We start from the raw sequence: 21,777 nt of genomic DNA on the forward strand, positions 1-21,777 counted from the left end.
TGTATCAAATACTTTTTTCATGCAATAAAATGCAAATTAATTTTAATATCATACAAAGTTAATTTCTGGATTTTTTTTAAAAAAAGATTGTCTCTCTGTGGTGAAGTGTACCTACGATAAAAAACCACACATTTCTCCATTCTTTGTGGGTGGGAAAAGTTGCAAAATCAGCAGTGAATCAAATATTTATTTTCCCTACTGTATATATTGAACAAGTATTTTTTATACATTCTATCAAGAAGATCAACACATCACGTTTTGTTTGATTAAAGGGGTAGTGCGGTGCTAAACAATTATTCACAAAATAACACACATTACAAAGTTATACAACTTTGTAATGTATTTTATGTTAGTGAATTGCCCCCTTCCCCGTGTTTCCCCCCACCCACGCCAGACCCGGAAGTGTGATGCACTATACTCACCTGATTCGTGTCAACCCCCGTCCGCCATCTTGGGACAATGATGTCATCTTCGGGCGGGCGGCTGAACCGCTCCATCCGTCCCTCGTGCCAGCCCCTCTCTGCTGCGTCATAACTGTGCTCAGCCGTGATTGGCTGAGCATGGTTATGCTCAGCCAATCGCGGCTGAGCAGTTGATGACGCGGCAGAGGGGGGCCGGCACGAGGGACGGAATGAGCGGTTCGGCCGGCCGCCCGAAGATGACATCATTGTCCCAAGATGGCGGACAGGGGTTCACAAGAATCAGGTGAGTATAGTGCATCACACTTCCGGTTCTGGTGTGGGTGGGGGGGGAACACGGGTAAGGGGGCCATTCACATACATAACATACATTACAAAGTTGTATAACTCTGTAATGTGTGTTATTTTGTGAATAATTGTTTAGCGCCGCACTACCCCTTTAAATAAGTAAAGCAGAACAACTAGTATAAAAAAAAAGTAACCTGTGTGTGTGTATCCATCTATCCACACTTTATACTTAAACAAATAATCACAAAATATGTTGTATTTCCTTTTTTATTTGCAGCACATTTGAATGTTTTTAAATAAAACTTTTCCATCATTTGGTTAATAAACAATTATAGAAACATTAGTCCTAAAACAGAAGTTCAGAGGTTTTGTTTAAATCTTTGTTGACAACATGATGATCTATATACCAGGGGTGTTAAACTGCAGTCCAGGCATGATGGGAATAGTAGTTTTGCAACAGAGGGCCGCGAGCGTGGACACCCCTGATCTATAAATTCCTTAAACACTTTGAAGGGAATCTGTCATAATAAAAATAAAGTCCAATATATAGATGAAAGTAAGCGGAGCAAATTTATTTACATATTGGTGGAAAATATTGGTCGGGAGTGCCTACAGATTCACTTTAAATAAATGACTGATATTCTCAGCTACTCCTGCCCTAACATGCTGCCTGCAGATTAGACTGCACTTTTAATGGACAAGTCCCCTTTAAGTACAGTGGATATTTACACACCCCCATCCCAAATCAAACTAACAAACAATTCATACACATAAGCACTTTAAAGCATTCATTTTCACATTGCCCGCAAATTACTTCACTTAACAGATGAACTGCTTGTGCTAAAAAGCTGTTCTTCCTTGTGAAATTGGGCACAGGAAGTCATAGCAATTTTGTAAGCAATGGGGATGATCTTATGTTACCCTGTCACAGAAGCTCTATGCAGACTTCTCTTTTCCTTTCCATTCTCCTCCTCAATCTTGTGTATGTTACTCCCATAGTAACATTTCAGTGCATTCTATGCTTAATATTTTCTAATGCAAGGGGTAGTCCTACCCTGAGTGCCTGGGGAAAATCAGATATAAAATATACACACGGAATGTGTGTGTGTGTGTGTGTATGTATATATCTATAATTTTCATATATATCTATATATTGCTCAGCATAAATGATACCATACTAGAAAATACTCCCACAAATGTGGGATTGCAAATAAGATTTGATAATCTTGAAAAAGTAAAACAAAACAGACGCTCCGGCTGCTTGCTTCATTGTGTGCTGTGAGGAGTTCTGATGCGAGCGCGCTGATGCACCCGCACCACAACACTGTGGCCGGAAAGATCATCCAGCCTGTACTTAAGTCCCGGTCGGGATGATCTTTGCAGAGACCGCCCGTTCCGTGACGCGGCCGGGTCAAGGAAAGGCCGTCTCTTACGTAGTGGGAACATCACTTTAACCTTACTTTCATGGGGTGAGTTATTGGTTTAGCAAATGCTCCATAAAACAAAAATCTTGTCTACATTTTGGAAATTGTTCTTGTGTCCAGTGTGATAAGATATTGATTACAATCTTACTTTTTGAAGGGGTTGTACTCATTTTATGCTATGCCTTATATATAATTATGATTTTCTGGGTTTTAAACTATTCCTTTCAAATCCACAATTAATAGTTTTAACCCTTTAAGGACAAAGCAAATTTTCATTTTTGCACTTTAGCTTTTTCCTCGCCATGTATAAAAGGCCCAAACGCTTGCATTTATTCAACTAGAGACACGAATGGAGACTTATTTTGTGCAACACCAATTGTCCTTTGCAATGTCGCACTTTTTTCCATTTTTTCATAGAAGATGCTACAAAACAAAAGAAATTTATTTGCACAGCTTTTAGATTAGAGATGATCAAACAAAGTGAATTGCTTTGTTAGTTCGGCAATCTGCTTATCAGCCGGCTTCTTTTGAAGTCCATGCTACTCCGTGCTGTTCCACCCCATGTGCCTGGAAAAGCTGGATCCAGTCCTGGAAAACTTCTCCCAGGTCTGGATCCAGCTTTTTAGGGACAAAAGCAGCCAGCTGATAAACCGATTGCCGAGCTAACAAAGCAATTCGGTTTGTACTGTAAATTTGCTCATCTCTAATTTTGACTTTAATCCGTGGTAAAAACCTGACATGTTATCCATGTTCTTCAAGTTGGTATGATTACAACAATAGCCAATTTATATAACTTTTACTGCTTTTAAAAACTTAAAACTTATTTAAAAAAGGTTTTAAAATTGCTGTACTGTAATGCTTATAATGCTTTTATTTTTTGGTCTATACTTTTTGTCGGAACATCACTTGTGTATATATGACTTTGTCACCTTTTATTTTAAAAAAAAATGGGAAAAGGAGGTGATTTGATATGCGATAGGATTTTTTAAATACTAAATAAAATAATTAAAAAAAAAAGTTATATTTGTTGTCCCCCAGGGGTCTTTTATGAGCAATTCCATGATTGCTCAGAGATCAATGCAGTACATAGATACTGCATTGATCTTATTTACACTCTATTGCTATAGAGTATACATGGCTTTGTGATGAGGACATTATCAAGCTAAAAACTATGGACAGGAAGTTGTAAATGTTAATTTCTTCCCTGCCCTGTATAAATGTTACTGGACTAAAAGGTGCCCTTACACCTTCACACACTTCTGTGTCGGCTATTGCTCCTAACCGCCCCATACACATGCACACTAAGTGGCTTATCGCTGAAGAATAAAAGTAGCGCTATTTACAACTAACTAACCAACCTTGCACTTAAAGGAGAAGTCCGGCAAAATTTTTTATTAAAGTGTTGTAATGCCCCCCCCCCACACAAAAAAAAGTTATGCAAATCACCAATATAAACTTTCCAGGAAAAGCCTATAAAGTGCTTTTTTCCCTACACTTACTACTGCATCAAGTCTTCACGCCCTGGATAAAATGGTGATGTCATGAAGCGACTCCCAGAGCTGTGCGGGCTGTGGCTGCTGGAGAGAATGATGGAAAATTTTGGAGTGCAATACAATACTTTATTCAAAATTTCTGCTGGACTTCTCCTTTAACACATTAGAGTTAATACTTATTATTTGGACCTTGTGATGCATAAAGAGATATTTAATCTATTAGCAGAAATAATTCTGATAGTGCCTTACCAAACATGGCTTTACTCTTGGAATTGACAAATTTTATCAATGTCTGTAAACATATGAAAAATATGGAATTTTTACATAATTTTGATGTAAACAATAAAAAGATAGGTAAACAAAGCCTGATATATTCTGATAAAATCCTGCTGAAAAATATGCTTATTTAGCCATAAAGTATAAAACCAGTGATTTGCTACACAGATTACAATAGTGTATCATCTGCCTTTTTCAATTCAGTGTTGCCTTACACCAGGAATAACTCCAGCTGAAATGGCGCTGAACACTGGTCTTCACACGGCAGAAGATTTCTAAGACTATGACAACACAACAGTTAAACAGTAAGTGCAAACATAAGTGACATTCAGTTGTGACACAGGTAAACTAGGTAATACTAGCTCACATACCGTAAACTCAAGATATTGCAGATAAAAAAAATAAATAAAAGTAAATAAATAAAAAGGATGTTGCTCTATGGAGGGATGTTGTATCTGGTAAAGGAGTAGTCAATGCCTACATTTCCACATCATGAGTCACAGGATCTTGTGGTTCTTGCTCTGAGTCACTGGAAGGTTCCTCGTCATCATCATCAGTTTGTTCGCCTACGTGATACAACATAAGTGCATGTGTCTTGTGGGTAATAGTGACTGTACATGGCCCTTGGGCCCATGGCTCACCATCCACTTGCATTGGCATCCTTGAACTCTTCAAAATTAGCTGCCAAAAAAAATAGCATAGTACTTTAGAATCAGCCAGCATGATTATGTGTATTATAAGTATAGGTGAAGCAGTAATGGAGTAACGCTGAAGTTCCCTGTATACTAGAAAGGCCACAGCACCGATGTTCAGAGATTTGCCAAAGAGGACTCCATCAATTTTAATTATGCACAATGGAATTTCCTTACAAATTAAAATATGGAAACTTTAAAATCCTTCAACCAGCTGGATATTACTGAAACTTGGTTACAACCATCTGACCCTGCTTCCTCTGCTGCTCTACTTTATGGTGGGCTTAATTTTCACCATAACCCCAGACCTATGAATTTTCTATCTGGATTTTTCACTTTTTATCGTCTAAGGATCTGACAATCAAAGGTGATTTCAACATCCCCCTGACCAATTTACATTGTGAGCCCTAATGGGGACAGGGACCAAAATTGACAAACTATGTGAAGTGCTGTGGAATCAGTAGGTGTTATACAAAGAAATATCACCTTAATTTCACCCAAAGAGACTCCACATTATCATCACATATATCCTCCCGCAGAATGGGCTTAAAGGGGTAGTGCGGCGGTAAACAATTATTCACAGAATAACACACATTACAAAGTTATACAACTTTGTAATGTATGTTATGTCTGTGAATCGCCCCCTTCCCGTGTCCCCGGAAGTGTGGTGCATTATACATACCTGATCTGTGTCACGCCCGTCCGCCATCTTGTGCCAAGACGTCATCTTTGGGATGCCCCCCTCTGCCGCGTCATAACTGTGCTCAGCCGTGATTGGCTGAGCACAGTTATGCTCAGCCAATCGCGCCTGAGCAGCTGATGACGCTGCAGAAGGCGGCCGGCACTATGGACGGTCAGAGCAGTTCGGCCGTCCGTCCGAAGATGACGTCTTGGCACAAGATGGCGGACATGCGCGACACGTATCAGGTATGTATAATGCACTACACTTCCAGGTACACGTGCGGGGGTGGTGGGACATGGGAAGGGGGCGATTCACAGACATAACATACATTACAAAGTTGTACAGTATAACTTTGTAATGTGTGTTATTCTGTGAATAATTTCTTAGCGCCGAACTACCCCTTTAAGGCAGGATTTAACATATAGGCAGATCCCTCCCCTTTTGTTATTTTTACAGTCATATCTGATCAGGCTATAACCCTGCAGATTAACCACCCAGTCATAGCTATCTTCCCACCATGTCTCGCTTATTCCCCCTTTATTATATTCCTCTTTAATCATTATCAGTTGTAAGTCCTCAGCTTTATTACTGAGGCTTCTAGCATTCATATACATACACTTAATATACCCATATTTCCTTTCCTCTTATGACTAGTAACTGTTGTAATGCCTCCCGACGCTGCACCCCCAGTTCCATAACTTAGCCTCAGCTCTCATTCTACTCTGTCTTCACCTTCTTTATTGTATTTGCCCTACCAGACCCTTGTGTAAATGCTCCTCCAACCTCTTAGACATCTTCTCCCCCAGCACAGCTGCACCCTTCCCATTCAGGTGCAGGCCATCCATACCGTAGAGCCTGTAACCGACAGAAGTCGGTCTACTTCTCCATGAACCCAAACCCCTCTATTACACACTAGCTCTTGAGCCACTTGTTTACCTCCCTAACCTCCTGCTGCCTCTCTGGTGTGGCTCATGGTACAGGTAATATTTTGGAAAATGTCACCTTGGAGGTCCTAGTCTTAAGTTTCCTGCCTAAGTCTCTACCTACCATGACCACTGGGTCATCGCCAGCCCCTCCCAGTAATATGTCAACCTGATCTGCTGATGAACTCGATGAACTCGAATGTTAGGGAATCATCAAACTATTCGACGATCTTGGTCTTCGTGACAGATTGTCCTGTCTGTCCCCCACTACCAGTACCTATTCAGCTTTACCTGTACTCTATATTTCCCCCTACTCTATTACCTCATTTTTTTTAAACTAGATTAAAAAAAAGCATAATAATAAAAGCAAATATGTTCTTACCCGCACAGTGTGAGCTTGGCCAAGACGGACAGGATTTGCCAACTTAACCTGAATTTGAGCACAATGGAAAGATCCAAAAACTCCTACTACTTCCAATAACCCATCATCATGCCTTTAGGGAAAGATATTAAAAATGTTAATGTTCAACACTAATAACAGCAATAAAAAGCTAGCAGTGTCAGTAACATTCACTATCATTCTTTTATAGTAAGACAACAAAAACAGCCAGACTTGTGTACAAAATTGTAGCATTTTTGCCCTTTGGTAATGATGTTTATTTGGCTGTAAAGGCTTGAATATATTCAGACCACTCTGGCGTCAGTAATAAAGGGTAATTTTTCAAGTTTTAGATACAGCTTTTGTTTACATATCTTTAGGTAAAACATTCAAACAATTATGTTTTTTTTTCTCCTAATTTTTAATTTATATATATTACACACACACATCTATCTATCTACCTATCTATCTACCTATCTATATCCACACACACATACACATATAAATAGATATTTTTATTTATTTCTTTTTATAACTGAATGGCTGGAAATACCCCTCAGTACATCACTGGTTTGGTTGGGGCACTACTGTGGCTCAGCAGGCAGGCATTCCTATGAGCTATGGCCAGGAAGAAGAGAACAGCAAGGACACAGGCAGCGTTAGGGAATCAGTGAGTAATACTTCTTTTTCCTTTTTTTTTAACCCAGTTAAAAAGGTTTATACCACCACATTGGTTAAAAAAGTGATGTATTGTCTGATAAACAGATGGTACAGGCTGCAGATATCAAAATTATCCATCACAAAATATTATTACCATATTTTCCGGCGTATAAGACGACTGGGCATATAAGACGACCCTCAACTTTTCCAGTTAAAATGCAGAGTTTGGGATATATTAGCCGTATAAGACTACCCCTCTTCCAACTCACACCAAATAAAAATTAATACAAAACATCAGACAACAGCGAGATCTGAGAGGCAGAGAAGCAGGTACAGTAATACCGGTAGGATACAAGGGTGACCAGGCATGTGGTAGAGATGTGTTTTTCTGGCCACAGTGCCACTCTACCGTATCTTTTTTTTTTTTCCATACCCTGGACGACTTTCTCTGCCCTTCATACGGTCGCTACATACAGTGGGGATGCAGCTGTTTTTAGCGTTCCCCACCATATGCGGTGACCGCAGATTCTAGAGTCGAATTCAGTTTTTCAGCTCCTGCCCTATAAGACGACACCCGGCGTATAAGACGACCCATGACTTTTGAGAAGATTTTCCTGGGTTAAAAAGTAGTCTTATACGCAGGAAAATACTGTATGTACATTTACTGACAGTAGAGAACTTGTTAAAGAAAGATTAAAATTAGCGACTCCTGATTATTTAATAGACACTATTACACAGTAACAGTTGTGGTGCTCACACATACCTAGATAAAGGATACGGCTCATCCCCCATTCCTTCCCACAGACGGCAGCCACCACCCCAGTAACCAATGTTCAAGACCACAATTCCTTCAAGATTTGGCAAGGATATCTTCTCCCCATCCAATTCAAGCTGTAGTTATCAAAATGATAAAAAATAAATATATAAATCTAAAAACTTTTGTGTTTTCTACAAATTATGCATACAATTGTTGAATCTTTAGTTAAACAAAAACATTTTCGAATTTGACAAATAATGTAAAATTCTGCTGATCAAATGCAGCATCCATGCAGTGACATCAGGAAAGGACAGGGTAACTCTTTTTTCCCATTTCACGCCAGTAATACGCAATTTTTAGATGTGGAAAATCTCCTTTACGTTAAAAGGTCACTCCTAGTGGCATTTGTAATTTCTCTTTCAACATGCCCCAGCACTAAGGGGTAGGAGAGGTTTTCCATGCTAGACCATTTATTTTAATCTTACCTCAACTTTCTTGTCAAGATCTTTGCATTCTTGGACTAAGCAATCCTTGGTCCCATAAAATAAATACACAGCCTGAAACACAATTAAACATTGAATACAATTTTACTCTAAAATGCAAGCTACACAAATTTATCTGAGAGTATGAAAAACTCGTTTGAAGTTACTACTCTCATAAATACTCTATTAACATATGACCCCAGTTCTACTTTTCAAGGCAAGTGAGCTGGGCTTTAAAACTTAAGGTGTATGTTCACACTGAGGAAAAGGCGATGAATTAAAGAAGATAAGTTTTCTGCTTGAAATTCCTCGCCTATTCCGCACTCTGGTGCAAAAGGTGCGGAATTCAAGCCCCTTGACTTCTAAAAGATTTCTCTGGCAGAATCCGCCCAATTGCGGATGAACTGGATGAAAATTCCGCTGTGTGAACAACAGAGTGGAAATCCCATTGAACACAATGAAACATTGCTCCGTACATATTTTACAGGCAGGATTTCAATCAGAATCCACAAGAAATTAAGCGTGGATTCTGCTTCAAATTCCTCACTGATCCCTCAGTTTGAACAGTTTGAACATAAAACTATTAAAAGTACATTAAAAGTTACATAGATGTGTCTATATAATGTATTACTGTATCTGTACAGTTCTGCCACACTGATAGAAATCCAGGAAGTGAAAAAAATGGCCCCTGTGCCAATTCACATTGTCTCCTGCTCTTTCTGCTCTCCTACCTTAGGAGACAAATCTAATGCTGCGTTTACACGGAACGATAATTCGCCCGATCGTACGATTAACGATTTCGAAGTAACGATTTTTTTTTATAATGATCAGCGTTCAGACGGAACGATATAACGTACGAAAAAAACGTTTCGCAATCGCTTAAGCCTATCTTGCACATAAGTAAAATCGATGAACGACTGTTTACACAGAACGATCTGCAAATTTTTTGCCAACGACGAACGACGATTTTAGAACATTTTGTAAGATCAAAATGAACGATTTCTCGCTCATCGCTTGATCGTTCGCTGCGTTTACATGTACGATTATCGTTCAAATTCAATAGTTATCGTGCAAATTCGCACAATAATCGTTCCATGTAAACGCAGCATTACATGCTTCTGTCTTACATTGTGTGTTTGCTGATGATGCAAATGGGGCAGGGGCGTGATCTCACAGGAGGCTTGGCTGGATAACCAATCCCCTGACTGATTCACCATCTGTAACCGAACAGAAGCAGCTGCTGCACTAATTTTACTGTTTGTAATGGGTGGGGGCTGTGATGATCACATGAGGGAAAGCATTGCATTCTGGGAAATGCCAAACCAGGAAAAACAGAAACACAAAACAGAGCAACACCCCCCAAACAAATGGATTTTTGGTAGTTTAAAAACTGGGATAGACAGGTAAGTAATGCGTTATGCTTCTGCAGAAGTTTAATTTTTTCAACCTCTACCTGGAGTTAAGGGCCTTCACACGTACAGGATCCACAGCAGATTTCACGCTGCCAGTTTCCTGTGGATCCTGGTTTATCTAAAGGGTCACGTTCCTGCAGTGGAAAATTCATTCCACTGCAGATATGGGGCCCCTTTAACCCCTGACTGCCCCAGCCCGAAGCATACATTACATTACATGCTTAGCGCCACGGCTTTTTTTTACAGTATTCTCTACTACATATAATACACTTACAAGCCATGTCCCCTTGATTTCAATAGGATACAAAAAGTCTACACATCCTTATTAAAAAGCAAGTTTCTTGTCATAAAAAAAAAAATAAAAAAAAGCGAAGAAACATTTTACAACTTTTCCATCTATAATGTCATCTATGATCTTTACAATTCAATCACTTGTCGATAATAGACACAGCACAGCATGCATGTCAATCAGCTGCTTTTAAAGGTCACTATACACTTTAGACTCTAGTCGGCCGTACCCACTGCTCATGGTGGGTTCAGATGCTAATCTAAGGTATATGGGACTTTCAAGATTTGCTGTGAATCATGCTGTCAATTTGCTTCATTAGGTGTTTGTGTACTGGAGAGGAGGATCACAGCAGGCATTTAGAGCAGAGCAGGGAGAGAAAAAGAGAGAGATAGGGACAGAGAGGAGAGTAGAGGAGGTGGTGGTGGGTGGTTGTCTGTATAAGCTGTGAAGTCAGTGTACATTATACCAAGTCACTGGGTGCTGTAAAGACAGTGTCCATTCTTTCAAGTCACTGGGTGAAAACAGCCTATTAGTCACTGGGTGTTCTAAAGCTAGTGTCCATTATCACTCAGTGGGTGACAAAAATATTACAAAATATTACAAAAAAATCAATCCCCTTCAAAACTATGTACAATTAAGTATTCAACCCCTTCCATTCCCAGTGGACTCCCCATTACATCCGTGGCCTGTCCCATCTATTGAGGAACCTGTAAATGCACAATGCCAGGTATAAATAACTTATTTGGCTTCCTCTTCATTTAGCTCCCTCAACCATTCACGTGTGAATCCACACTAAATCACGCAAGGTAACCTGCCTGTCAGAAACAAATTGCTGCTGGTAGTAGCTTTAGAAGGTTGCTATATCACAGTTAGAGGACATCATACTCAGTGATAAATACCCCATTTCTATAGCCTTATATCACTCAAGAAACCATGAGAGCAGTTACAAACTCACACAAGAAGTACCCATTCGTCAACCATTGTGCGACATCTATCATGGTATATATACATATTGTAAAAACTCCAAGAACCTTTAGCAGCCAGTCACCAGGCATGTCTGTAAAAATGGAACATGAATGCTACTATTCCTTATCACAAGTGCCAGTGAATAAAAAATTGTGCTTGAATATTACTGTTTTTGGGGTATCAGTTGCATGGTGCATATTGTGGAGGCACTGAGCTGCTGTGGATAATATACGCCTGTGTTGAAAATGGTTTCATTGGTTTACCCCAGTGTTTTTTTAACTCCAGTCCTCAAGACCCACAAACACGTCATATTTTGAGGAGATCTCATACAAAGAACACCTGATAATTCCTGATGCATAATTATATCACCTGTGAAATACTAAGGATGTCTTGGTGGGTCTTGAGGGCTTGAGAGTTGAGAAACACTGGTCTACCCCATGGACAGTAAATCTGAAGATGGGGTTCTTCAGAATGCAAAGAATGCAAATTGACTGGGTGTATTTTCCAGAGGATTATCGTATTATTGGGGGTGTAAAGGGAGAACATTACTTGATATTTTTTTTAATTTAAATACTTATGGTGGGAAAATATTTTTATGGGGACTTTTCTTGAAAAGACACAGGCAAATGCCCAGTAGCTAATTACTGGCTGATGTTTCAGTCCTTAACATCAGGCATAGGGTTGGTGAAATCCTATTTGAATTCGATAAAAGTCAGCCTCTTCACACTGGGGCAAGACAGTCTTGCCCTCCTGGGTTTTCTAATGGCCCCTGCCGCTCTGAATAACCTTCTTAGATGCCACACAACTGGCTGGCTGGCTAGGACAGCTGGGTCAGAGCGAACTCTGTCATAGGCTGCCAAAATATATCTGTCAAAAATATTTAGGGGCAAGGGCAACTCCAAGTATGAGTAGATCTGTAATTTCAGCTTCTGCTGGGGGGGGGGGGGAAATTCTATGTGTGGCTGATTGTTTTTTTTTCTTTAATTTTTGTTTCTTCTGACCCAGTCTTTTGTACCACAACTATCCTTGTCATCCAGCTCCCACATCCTTTGTTTATCATGACCATACTTTTCTGTGGATTCTGATCTGGTACCTCTGCTAGCTGTTTTGTGTGTCCTTGACCAGAGATGATCACGCAGTGTTTGGAACCCTCTGCTCATATAACTCCTCCTCCACCCCCATTTTGAACCCAAACCCCACCCCCTTTATGGTGACAGATGCTACAGATAGCATCAAGGTCTTTGCCGCCACTGATGCAAAAAACTGACACACTACTGAACGCAGCGTGAAGTTCTTTGTAGCAGACGCACTGCTAAACTGTTGTTGAGGTCCAGAATATATGACATTTTCCAATTTTTGACACTGTCCAATGATCACTAAAAACCTAAAAGGGGTACTTCAGTGAAAGAAAAAAAATTCAAATCAACTGGTGTCAGAAAGTAATACAAATATGTAAATGATCATAAATATTATTCTTTTAAAAAATGTAATGTCTTCCAGTACTTATCAGCTGCTGCATGTCCTAAAGGAAAGAAATTTAGCCAGAGTACCCCTTGAAAAATATTTTAGATTTTTATAGAGCACTTTGGGGAGTTAGTAAGCTGGGCCCAGCAATTTGTATAGTGATATTATCTTTTAGGCCCAAGTTATGGCATATAGCTATTTAAAACTAATATACATAAGGTACATTTTTTACCTTAATGGATCTGTGTAGGGATGCAGGTGGTTGACTCCTTTTTTTGAACCACTGCCCGGGTCACATGCGTTGTGCTGGTCTTTCCTGTAGCACTGGGGCAGACCCCTCGGCCCCCAGTGTGACAATCAACCATCCCCTCTGTAACGCAGCTCCATTAGAATGATTGGAGCTACGTCACAGAGGGGAAGGGTTTTTGTGCTGCGGGGCAGGTCTGTGCTTCTGAAAAGGACCTCGCCACTGGCATCACTGCACCGGTGGCGATCCGTTAAGGTAAAAACACAAAGTGATGCACCTGATACATTTGCTTTAACACAATCAGATAACCTTCAGCATTTTCATTTTACATGCTGTACATAGCACGCCTGGAAACTACTTACTTTATTAACTAGCCTGCTAGAAAATAGTGAAGGTGTCTTCTCTCGATGGGTGTGGAAGTTCAATGCCATTAAAGCATCAGGGCCTATTGAAAAGTAATTATTCATTGACAAAACCTAAAAAAGGGAAACACACATATTGTTATATCAACCTTCTAACAGCAACTAGAAAACATAAGGCTAATGCTCAGTTTATGACTATATTACCCACAAACTAATTCTCAGTGAAGGAATTTTTTTTACCTTCGGTTTCCTCAGACTGTAACCCTTGTTAGTAACCTGCACTTTCCACCTGGAAAAAAGAAATGATGCCTTCGTAAGAGATAGAGATGTCTATTTACATTGACAAGTAAAAGGGTAACAATGTTTGACTCTCGGTCTCCATATAACACAATTCACTACAGCTTTGAACAGGAGACAAGCAAAAACACAGAGAAATGCAACAACTTACCACAATGGTAAGATGCAGACCCCATACAGATATGAAAATCACTAGAAACAGCCCCCTCAACTGCTAAAAAAAATCTCCATAAGAATAATGACACTCTTGGTTACCATTTACAAATAGTGTAAACCGTCCTACCAATGTTAATGTTCCAAACAGGAGACAAGAAGCATTTAATAGACAATAATCTTTGCTATCTCATGCATAAATCTGACATATGCAGATTCTTGTCATGTAACTGCATTGTAACTAGTTTTCTCTAGGTGGTGGGACAACTTCGATACCATCAAAAGAAACTTCTGCTCAAGTTTGCAAAAAAAGTATGAAAATTGAAAAGTGCACCATCATGGGGAAAGTGTAGAAGAGACCTGGGATCAGATTTTGGTCAGGCAGTATTGAAAACAAAAGGTGGATTTACAAAATACTAACAAAATAATAAAAAACAATTGAGATAGACAAAATGATTATCTATGAAATGACTGTAGTCTTACATTCAAAGCTGCAGTAAATGGTGAGATATGAAGCCTGAAAGTCAAATGTTCAAAACATTGTTACCCTTTTGCTTTTCAGTGTATTTGGTAAAAATTTTAGAGAAAATAACATTTGAACTCTTGTGACTTGTGTCCAAAAATTTCTAGTTATGCTATATTGGTCTATGTTCATTTCTTTTGCACCTGGCATTGACATGTGTTAACTTCATTTTGGTGGGCTTGACAGACTCTATATCAATTTATCATGAAACAGACTCTCCAGATGTTGCTATTGTGTTTGTCTTAATAGCCTTAATTGCCCTATAGATTAAGGGGAACGTGTACCCTTGGAGATGCGCCCCCCCCCCCACACACACACACACACACACGCACACACAGGTACCATTTTGATGACTGCATTAAGACATGTCCAGTCTGCTGGGGCGGGTATTTGGTCTAAAGCCAGGCAGCACAGAGCAAGGTGGGTGTCAATGAGGCAGGGTCTAGAGCATCCATTCTGTGGATGGATGCCTAGCCTTGGTAACCCTTGTCTTATGTCGTTATACTCGCCATAGAGTTAGACTTTGACTTACAGGGGCCACCCTGGTGTTTCCCTATTTAGGTCCCAAAGCTCGCAACAGAGTGAGGACCTGAGGGACTACGTATCAGGGTGGTTTGGTGCTCTCCCCACTAGGAGGCACCCCTTGGCAATGGGCTTCCTTCTCTGGAGAGAGGGATATCTGGCTATTCCCGTGTTTTGAGACTCGTAACTGAGGCTCCACGGACCCCTTTTTTGCATATTCAAATTTTGTATGTGACAATCAATGGAAACTCGTAAATGAGTACTCCATTGGAATTTTTCAGTGTTCTCCCTAAGTTCAGTGATTGTTGTGTTTTGTTGGCCTAGAGCATCCATACCCTAGGCCTGTAGCGCCTCTTTCCCCACCTTTTTTCTTTTTTGGCATGCCCATGGGCTGGACCTTTAGCACGCCAAAGATGAAGAGCCAGCCCATGGGTCTGCTGGAAGAGAAGAAAGGCGAGGAGAGAGGTGATGCAGGCCTTGATGAGCAGAGCTCAAATAAATTGACCCGAATTGCTTTGTTTACATTAGCGATTCGCTCACTTCTATATGTAGTTATCAAAAAAACTAACGAAAAAAAAAAAAAAACACTTTACATCCCCTTATGCAGTCTCAGACAGACTAGATCAAACTAACCAATGTAATGTTCCCCTTCTCACCTGTCAAGCTTAACGCTGTCAGCATCCATTACATTTCGAAGTATTTGTTCCACAGGAACATCACCTGCGTACCCTGCACCCCATCCTAGTGTATTAGCTAGATCATTGCCTGTTCCAAGTGGTAGCACTGCTACTTGCGGGATATAATTTTCTTGTCCCTATGGAAGCATAATTAAAAGTTAGTTTTAATAGGAACATTTCAAACCTATGTGCATCAGTTATAGGACTTTGGTACCTAATACTATGTCATTTTCACTGGCTCTGATTGTTAAGTGTGAGGCAAATTTCATGTGTTCACTGTAGATAAAAAGATTAGGGCAGGTAATAAAAACTAATTCTTAAATACTTAGTGTGAATGGGGTTGACCACTTTACAGTAATATTGTTTAGTGTACAGTATTAGTAATTGTACTTAGCAGCTCCCCGTGTACCTCATACATTCCCTACACAAATAGGGAGCAGGATTGGAAGACAATCTGAAACAAGTGTTTTGTATAGTGTTCACAAGATTAACAGCAAGTTGACAGTAACGTTCGCATAAGGCATGGGATGCTGAGGAAGAAGGCAATCTTACAGTACTGTTTTCCTGCAATCCTCCATTTTATTAATATTTTAATTAGGTGCAATGGGGGTGGGGTTACAGCATTTTTATGCATTGATCTACCCATTGAGCTCTCTGCATTGATGAGCGGCCAGACACATTACTGCAGAGCACCACCTGAATATTCATAAAGAGGACCGAGTAGATCTGTGTACCAAGGGCTGTAGTACCGCCCCCTGTGCACTAAATCAACTAAATAACATATTTAAAAAACACAGAATTACAGGAAAACATAAAGGTGGTTAGATTTTTGTAACCTGCTCTAAGTTTCCTTTTAACCAAGGATCAACAAATAGTTACCAATCACACTACATATTAGCAGGGAGGGGGTGATGGTAAGTGGCAGGAAAGTAAAATGTGAACAGCATGGACACCTACATCACTATCAGGCTGCAGACACATGAAAAAAATACATTGATAGATCAATTAAAAGCGAATGTCCTGTGCACGGTGCCGGTTTAATACCAAGCAACAGCCGGCCTTTAATAAGACAAAACCCCCTCCCCTCCCCCTGGAATCAATGGAGCTGCGTCACAGAGGGGAGATTGTTACACTGGCTTCATGCCCCGCCGATGCTTGCTAATAGACCGGTCTGATGTAAGAAGTGGTATATTCGCTTTAAAATTTTAATTTATTTGAAATTTGCAGAAATCCAAACTTTGATACGGATGCCAAATCCAGGGCTGGACAAATGATTAATACTAGGGATGGTCGGAACCGAGTTCGGTTTGGGTTCGAACTAACCCGAACCCTTGGTAATGATTGCCGCTGTCTGCCCGCTCCGTGCAGCGGGCGAATCCAGCGGGAGGACCGCCTGGAAAAATGGGATACAGCCATAGCCATAGGCTGTATCGCATTTTTCCAGGCGGTCCTCCCGCTGTATCCGCCCGCTGCATGGAGCGGGCAGACAGCGGGAATCCGATGCCGAGCGTTCGGGTTCATCCGTACCCGAACCTCGGCGGGTTCGGATCATCCCTAATTAATACCATTGCCAATTCTGAGATGCATTTAAAATAAAAATAGTTTTACCTTTATCTTCATTTCATCCACAGCATCAAGGACCCATCCCACAGTGCCATCCCCTCCACACACAAGCACTTTGGCAGAGTTAGCTGGTAGGAGTGTGCACAGTTGAAGTGCTTTGAATGGAGACGTCTTGCTCAAGTCAAACACCTACAAAAAAATGTTTAAGAGACTATTGTGCCTTACTCAACAAGGGGCATGGCTTAGCTGAAAGTTGGTGGGACTTCAGTAAATGGGTCTCATTTTTCAAGCACAAAAAATACCACTTTTTGGCATAAAACTAAGCCAACTAACAAATAATGAAAACTCAGACTTGACAGTTTAAAGATTTTAGAAACATCATAACTTATTATTAAAACCTGGCGCATTCTTAGACCATCTAGTTTATACTGTCTAAAAACTTAATTTTTTTCGTTATTCTCCCCTCAATTTCTTTTGATATCTTTTATGTGCTTTTATAAGCCTTGGTATTTTTTTTACTTACTCATAGACTATTATAATAAATAACATGCCTTTTTGTAATTTCCATGGTTTTCAGTGGGAGAGAAGCTGTGCATCTGCTATATGAAGCAAAGAAGATGGAATGTGAGCCATATGAAACTGTATCCTCTATTCTACCTCAACAAAAAAGGAGAGTGACCGAGCAAGATCACAAGGTATCTCAGTTTTCTAATGTGTACACAGTCCCGAAAGAAGGAGCAAAGGCTCTAATATTTAGCAGTTTTATATTGCATTAGGCCATTTGCCATTTTGCCAAATTCTGCTTCATAAACTTGATGCAGCTTTCTACTCAGATACCCCAACACTAATATACCCACCTGTAAAGGATTCAGAAGACCTTTAAATTCACTCACTAGAACCTCACCCATATTATTTCCACTGCGTGTGTTGGCCAGAACAATTAGAGGGGTCCAGCTGCTTCCCATGGAAGATATAACCTAGAAAACAGCAATATATGGTTAAACAATAGCATAAACTATCAAAGAAACAGCATTCTTGATTTTAAAATTATTATTATTTATTTACACAAAACCCATATGTGGTTTCACACGCTGTTGAGATTTCAAAAGATGTAGGTTTGTCCCTTCTCCTCAGGTTTAAAAAGCAGACCATTACAAAGCAGACACAAAGCTGTACCTAGCCTGTTTTGTTGAAGGGGAACATGTGGAGCTCTCCATGTTACCTTTGTGCCTGGAAAAAGCAGCTGTACTGACCAAATTGTGCCTCAAATGCAATTAATCCAAGAGAGAACTAACAGAGAATTAAATATACAGCAAATGCCTTAAAGCGACTCTGTACCCACAATCTGCCCACCCCCCTAAAAAAAACAACTTTTAAACTTTCAGCCCTGTGTCATATTGGCATGACCTAGAGTGTGTGTGCCCTAGGATTGCACCGCCCCTCCATCCCTCCTCATCACTAGGAATGCCCCATGGCAGGATTTTTCCTATTCATCACTTGTCTGAACTCTGCACAGGTGCCTTAATGATCCAGCTTATGTGCAGTGTTCACACAGGTGATGAATAGGAGAAATTTTTCTAGGGGTATTCCTAGGGCATTCTAGGGCATGGTGAAGAAAGCGGGGAGGAGGGACGGAGCGGTGTCACAATCCTAGGACATGGGTTATCTAGGCCACAACAATTTCACACAGGGCTGCAAGTTTAAAAGTTGTTTTTTAGGACAATAACTGCATCAGCTGCCAAGCAGACCCCAGGACAGGTCTTAGATTAAAAGCAGCTATCTGCTACAAGTGGTTTGGGGGAGGTCAGATTGTGGGTACAGAGTTGCTTTAAAGGGCTTTTACATGGGCCGATTATCTCCAATGAGTTTTGTTAGAAACACTTCTGCAGCCAGTAATTGGTAAAAGTGACACCGATCAGACGGGGAAGACAACTGATCCTCGGCTGATTGGGTCTTTAGAGCAGGCTTTTAAATTTATAGTTGTCTGTCCACATCGTCATATGTAAACAGGGGATGTGAGCCCAATAATGATAAAATAAAACTAACAGCACAGATAGGTGTGTGTATGTAATATACAGTGTACAGGTGTGTGAGTGTGGTATACAGTGTATACAGTGTACTGTGTATTTATTAAAGGTTTTCAGATACAATAATAAAGGCATCCAAACAAACATACAGTCTGACAAGACATTGACAAAACCTCATGATGAACAGAACATAGCAAAGATGAAAGCCTAAGGGAAACCCAGGAAAAGAGAAAAAAAAAAAACCACCAAGACAGGAAACAAAAAGGAAACGGTCTGAAAAGGGAGGGGGATTAGTCATCCCATGTAGACCAGAAATTTTCCAACTGTTACATTTAGTTATTTAAGAGTGCTGTGAGACGGTCCATGTTATGGACATCTAAAATCCATCTACAAAGCTCATCATATGTCAGAGGGAAAGATCTCTTCCAACATTTTGCAATGAGACAGCGAGCTGCTGTAAGGATGTGAAGTAGTAGCTTGAGTACCTGACGCCCAAGCCTCACAGAAAAGGCATTGAAGAGGAAAAACACTGGGTCCAGAGGAATGCTTAGAGCTACAACATCTTTTATAAGGGACTACACTATTATCCACAAAGGGATCACCGGGGGAAGGTCCAGTATATATGAGCAAGAGTTCCCACGCCAACGTGGCACCTCCAGCATATGTTAGGGATGAAAGGGTTGATAGCATGGAGTATCTCGGGAGTGTAGGACCATGACATCATAACCTTGTACTGATTTTCCTTGTAGGTAGCAGAAATAGATGCCTTGGCCGTCCTATCCCATATAATACGACATAAGTTGTGTATATGTAATATAAAGGGCATAGTTTTGTGTATGAAACATACCATGTACAGGTATGTAGTATACAGTGTACAGGTGTGTGTGAAGCAGACAAGGGTGTGTATGTAGTGTACTTTGTAAAGGGGTGTTTATGTAGTTACAGATACCCAAATTACTACATACTCACAACTGTACAAGTCAGGAGAAGAAGGTAGGGAGTGGGGTGGCATAATCTCTTATTATCTTTTGTAATACACTGACAAATGTGCATTATTATACCAGTTAATGTGGCATTTAACAATGGAGATGGTACATGAGAAATGTGTAAAATTCTTTTCACCTTCATATACTCAACACTTTTGCTCCGCTTCAGCTGTTTAACAGTCCACAAATAACTGGAAGGAATGATGAGATTTCTAAATTCTCCAAGATCACAGACCTCAGTCTTTAGATGAGCCTCTATGCAGTCATCATGAATGGTCCGTTGACACCAGATGCATCTATTTAATAAGACAATTCATAAAAAAAAAAAATAGAATTTCATGACAATTTAGTCAGGCTGCATGTTTTCTGTGCTGAATTTTACATAAATTCTGCTACATTATCTTTATTTAGGACCCGAGGCATAGTCTACACGGCACAGATTTCTCCTTTCTAGGAGAAAAAAAATTGACATTGCTCTATAATTCTGCTGTGGATTATGCAGAGAATTTTTCCAACTGAAAGCATTATTGCTTCCCTCAGCTGCACCTCACCTGTCAGCTAACGTCTGGCCACATGCACCAATTTTTGGCATTTTTTGTAGCATTTTTTTAACCTAGTCCATCCTTATATAAATGGTGTGATGGAAAATTCTGCCTATATATATGTATCAAAAAAAGTAACCACAGCACTCCTATCAGCTGTGATCAAACGGTGATTTTTATTCCTCCCACAAAATACATAAGCAATAGAGATGAGCGAACCTCTAGCATGTTCGAGTCGATCCGAACCCGAACTTTCGGCATTTGATTAGCGGTGGCTGCTGAAGTTGGATAAAGGCCTAAGGCTATGTGGAAAACATGGATATAGTCATTGGCTGTATCCATGTTTTCCATACAACCTTAGAGCTTTATCCAAGTTTAGCAGCCACCGCTAATCAAATGCCGAACGTTCAGGTTCGGATGGACTCGAACTCTAACCTGGTTCGCTCATCTCTAATAAGCAACGTTTCAGCTCAATCCATATGAGCCTTTCTCAAGCTGTGCTAGTCCTACACAGGTGTCACTGTCCTATTTATTGCCTTCTCACCCCTTCTTCTCCTCTATGTACATGAGGCCATACTCACCTGTAGTCACACAGCTTGGGCTGGCTCCCGCACTGCTGTCCGCACGCCATACACTGGCTGCACAGGGGCACATTGCCGCGGACCCAGTGATGGCTCTGGCCGATCCCCCCTTGCCCCTCCCTTCGTCCCATCACTTCTTTGCACGGAAAGCACTTGCTGGCTTTCCACACGCACGGCTCGTCCGCACACAAGCCGCAGCATAGGCAATAGGCCCCCCGCAGGATGTGGAGCTCGCACACCGAGCAGTACGTTGGTCTCCCGAACAGATCTGTGTCCTGCCAGCAGTGTTTCCCGTCCCTAGCGAGGCCCCTCCGCCGAGAGCGGCGCACGCTGCACCACAGGGTGATGAGCACGGGGATGGTGACTGCACACACGGTCCACAGTGCAAGGCTAAAGCCGCGCTCCTCTTCCATGTCTGCAATCACAACATCTGTAAACAGCGGAAACTCAGAGCGACCACAGGATGTGTAACCAAGGTGACGCTGAGCTGAAGCATGAGGTCACACCTCCGTAACCGGACCTCGTAGTGTGAGCATGGTGTGAAGCTGTGGTTCGAGCCGAGAAGCCCTTTGCCTTGCGGAGACAGTTTTTCCCACAGAGCGACACAGCTCAGGAGGAAAAGACAGCAGCTGATAAGAGGAGGAGGAGGAGGAGGAGGGGCAGACAGGTCCTGGACGAGTGTGCAGAGAGG

The 21,777-nt window shown here is 40.9% G+C and overlaps 1 protein-coding gene across 1 annotated transcript; it reads right to left on the reverse strand.

Moving 5' to 3' along the window:
* Window positions 1-971: 971 nt before the first annotated feature.
* Window positions 972-21,762, reverse strand: DGKE (diacylglycerol kinase epsilon). The gene is made up of 11 exons (XM_069952002.1): window positions 21,087-21,762; window positions 20,100-20,259; window positions 17,808-17,927; window positions 16,996-17,139; window positions 15,367-15,524; window positions 13,456-13,504; window positions 13,216-13,329; window positions 8,479-8,550; window positions 8,000-8,127; window positions 6,580-6,691; window positions 972-4,581 (listed from the first exon to the last, which is right to left on the reverse strand). The coding sequence occupies exons 1-11, from the start codon at window positions 21,497-21,499 to the stop codon at window positions 4,378-4,380; spliced, it is 1,674 nt and encodes a 557-aa protein (XP_069808103.1). The 5' UTR covers window positions 21,500-21,762; the 3' UTR covers window positions 972-4,377.
* Window positions 21,763-21,777: the final 15 nt, after the last annotated feature.

Source organism: Dendropsophus ebraccatus, chromosome 14 (assembly GCF_027789765.1).
Source record: "Dendropsophus ebraccatus isolate aDenEbr1 chromosome 14, aDenEbr1.pat, whole genome shotgun sequence".
In the NCBI taxonomy this organism is placed as follows: Eukaryota; Metazoa; Chordata; class Amphibia; order Anura; family Hylidae; genus Dendropsophus; species Dendropsophus ebraccatus.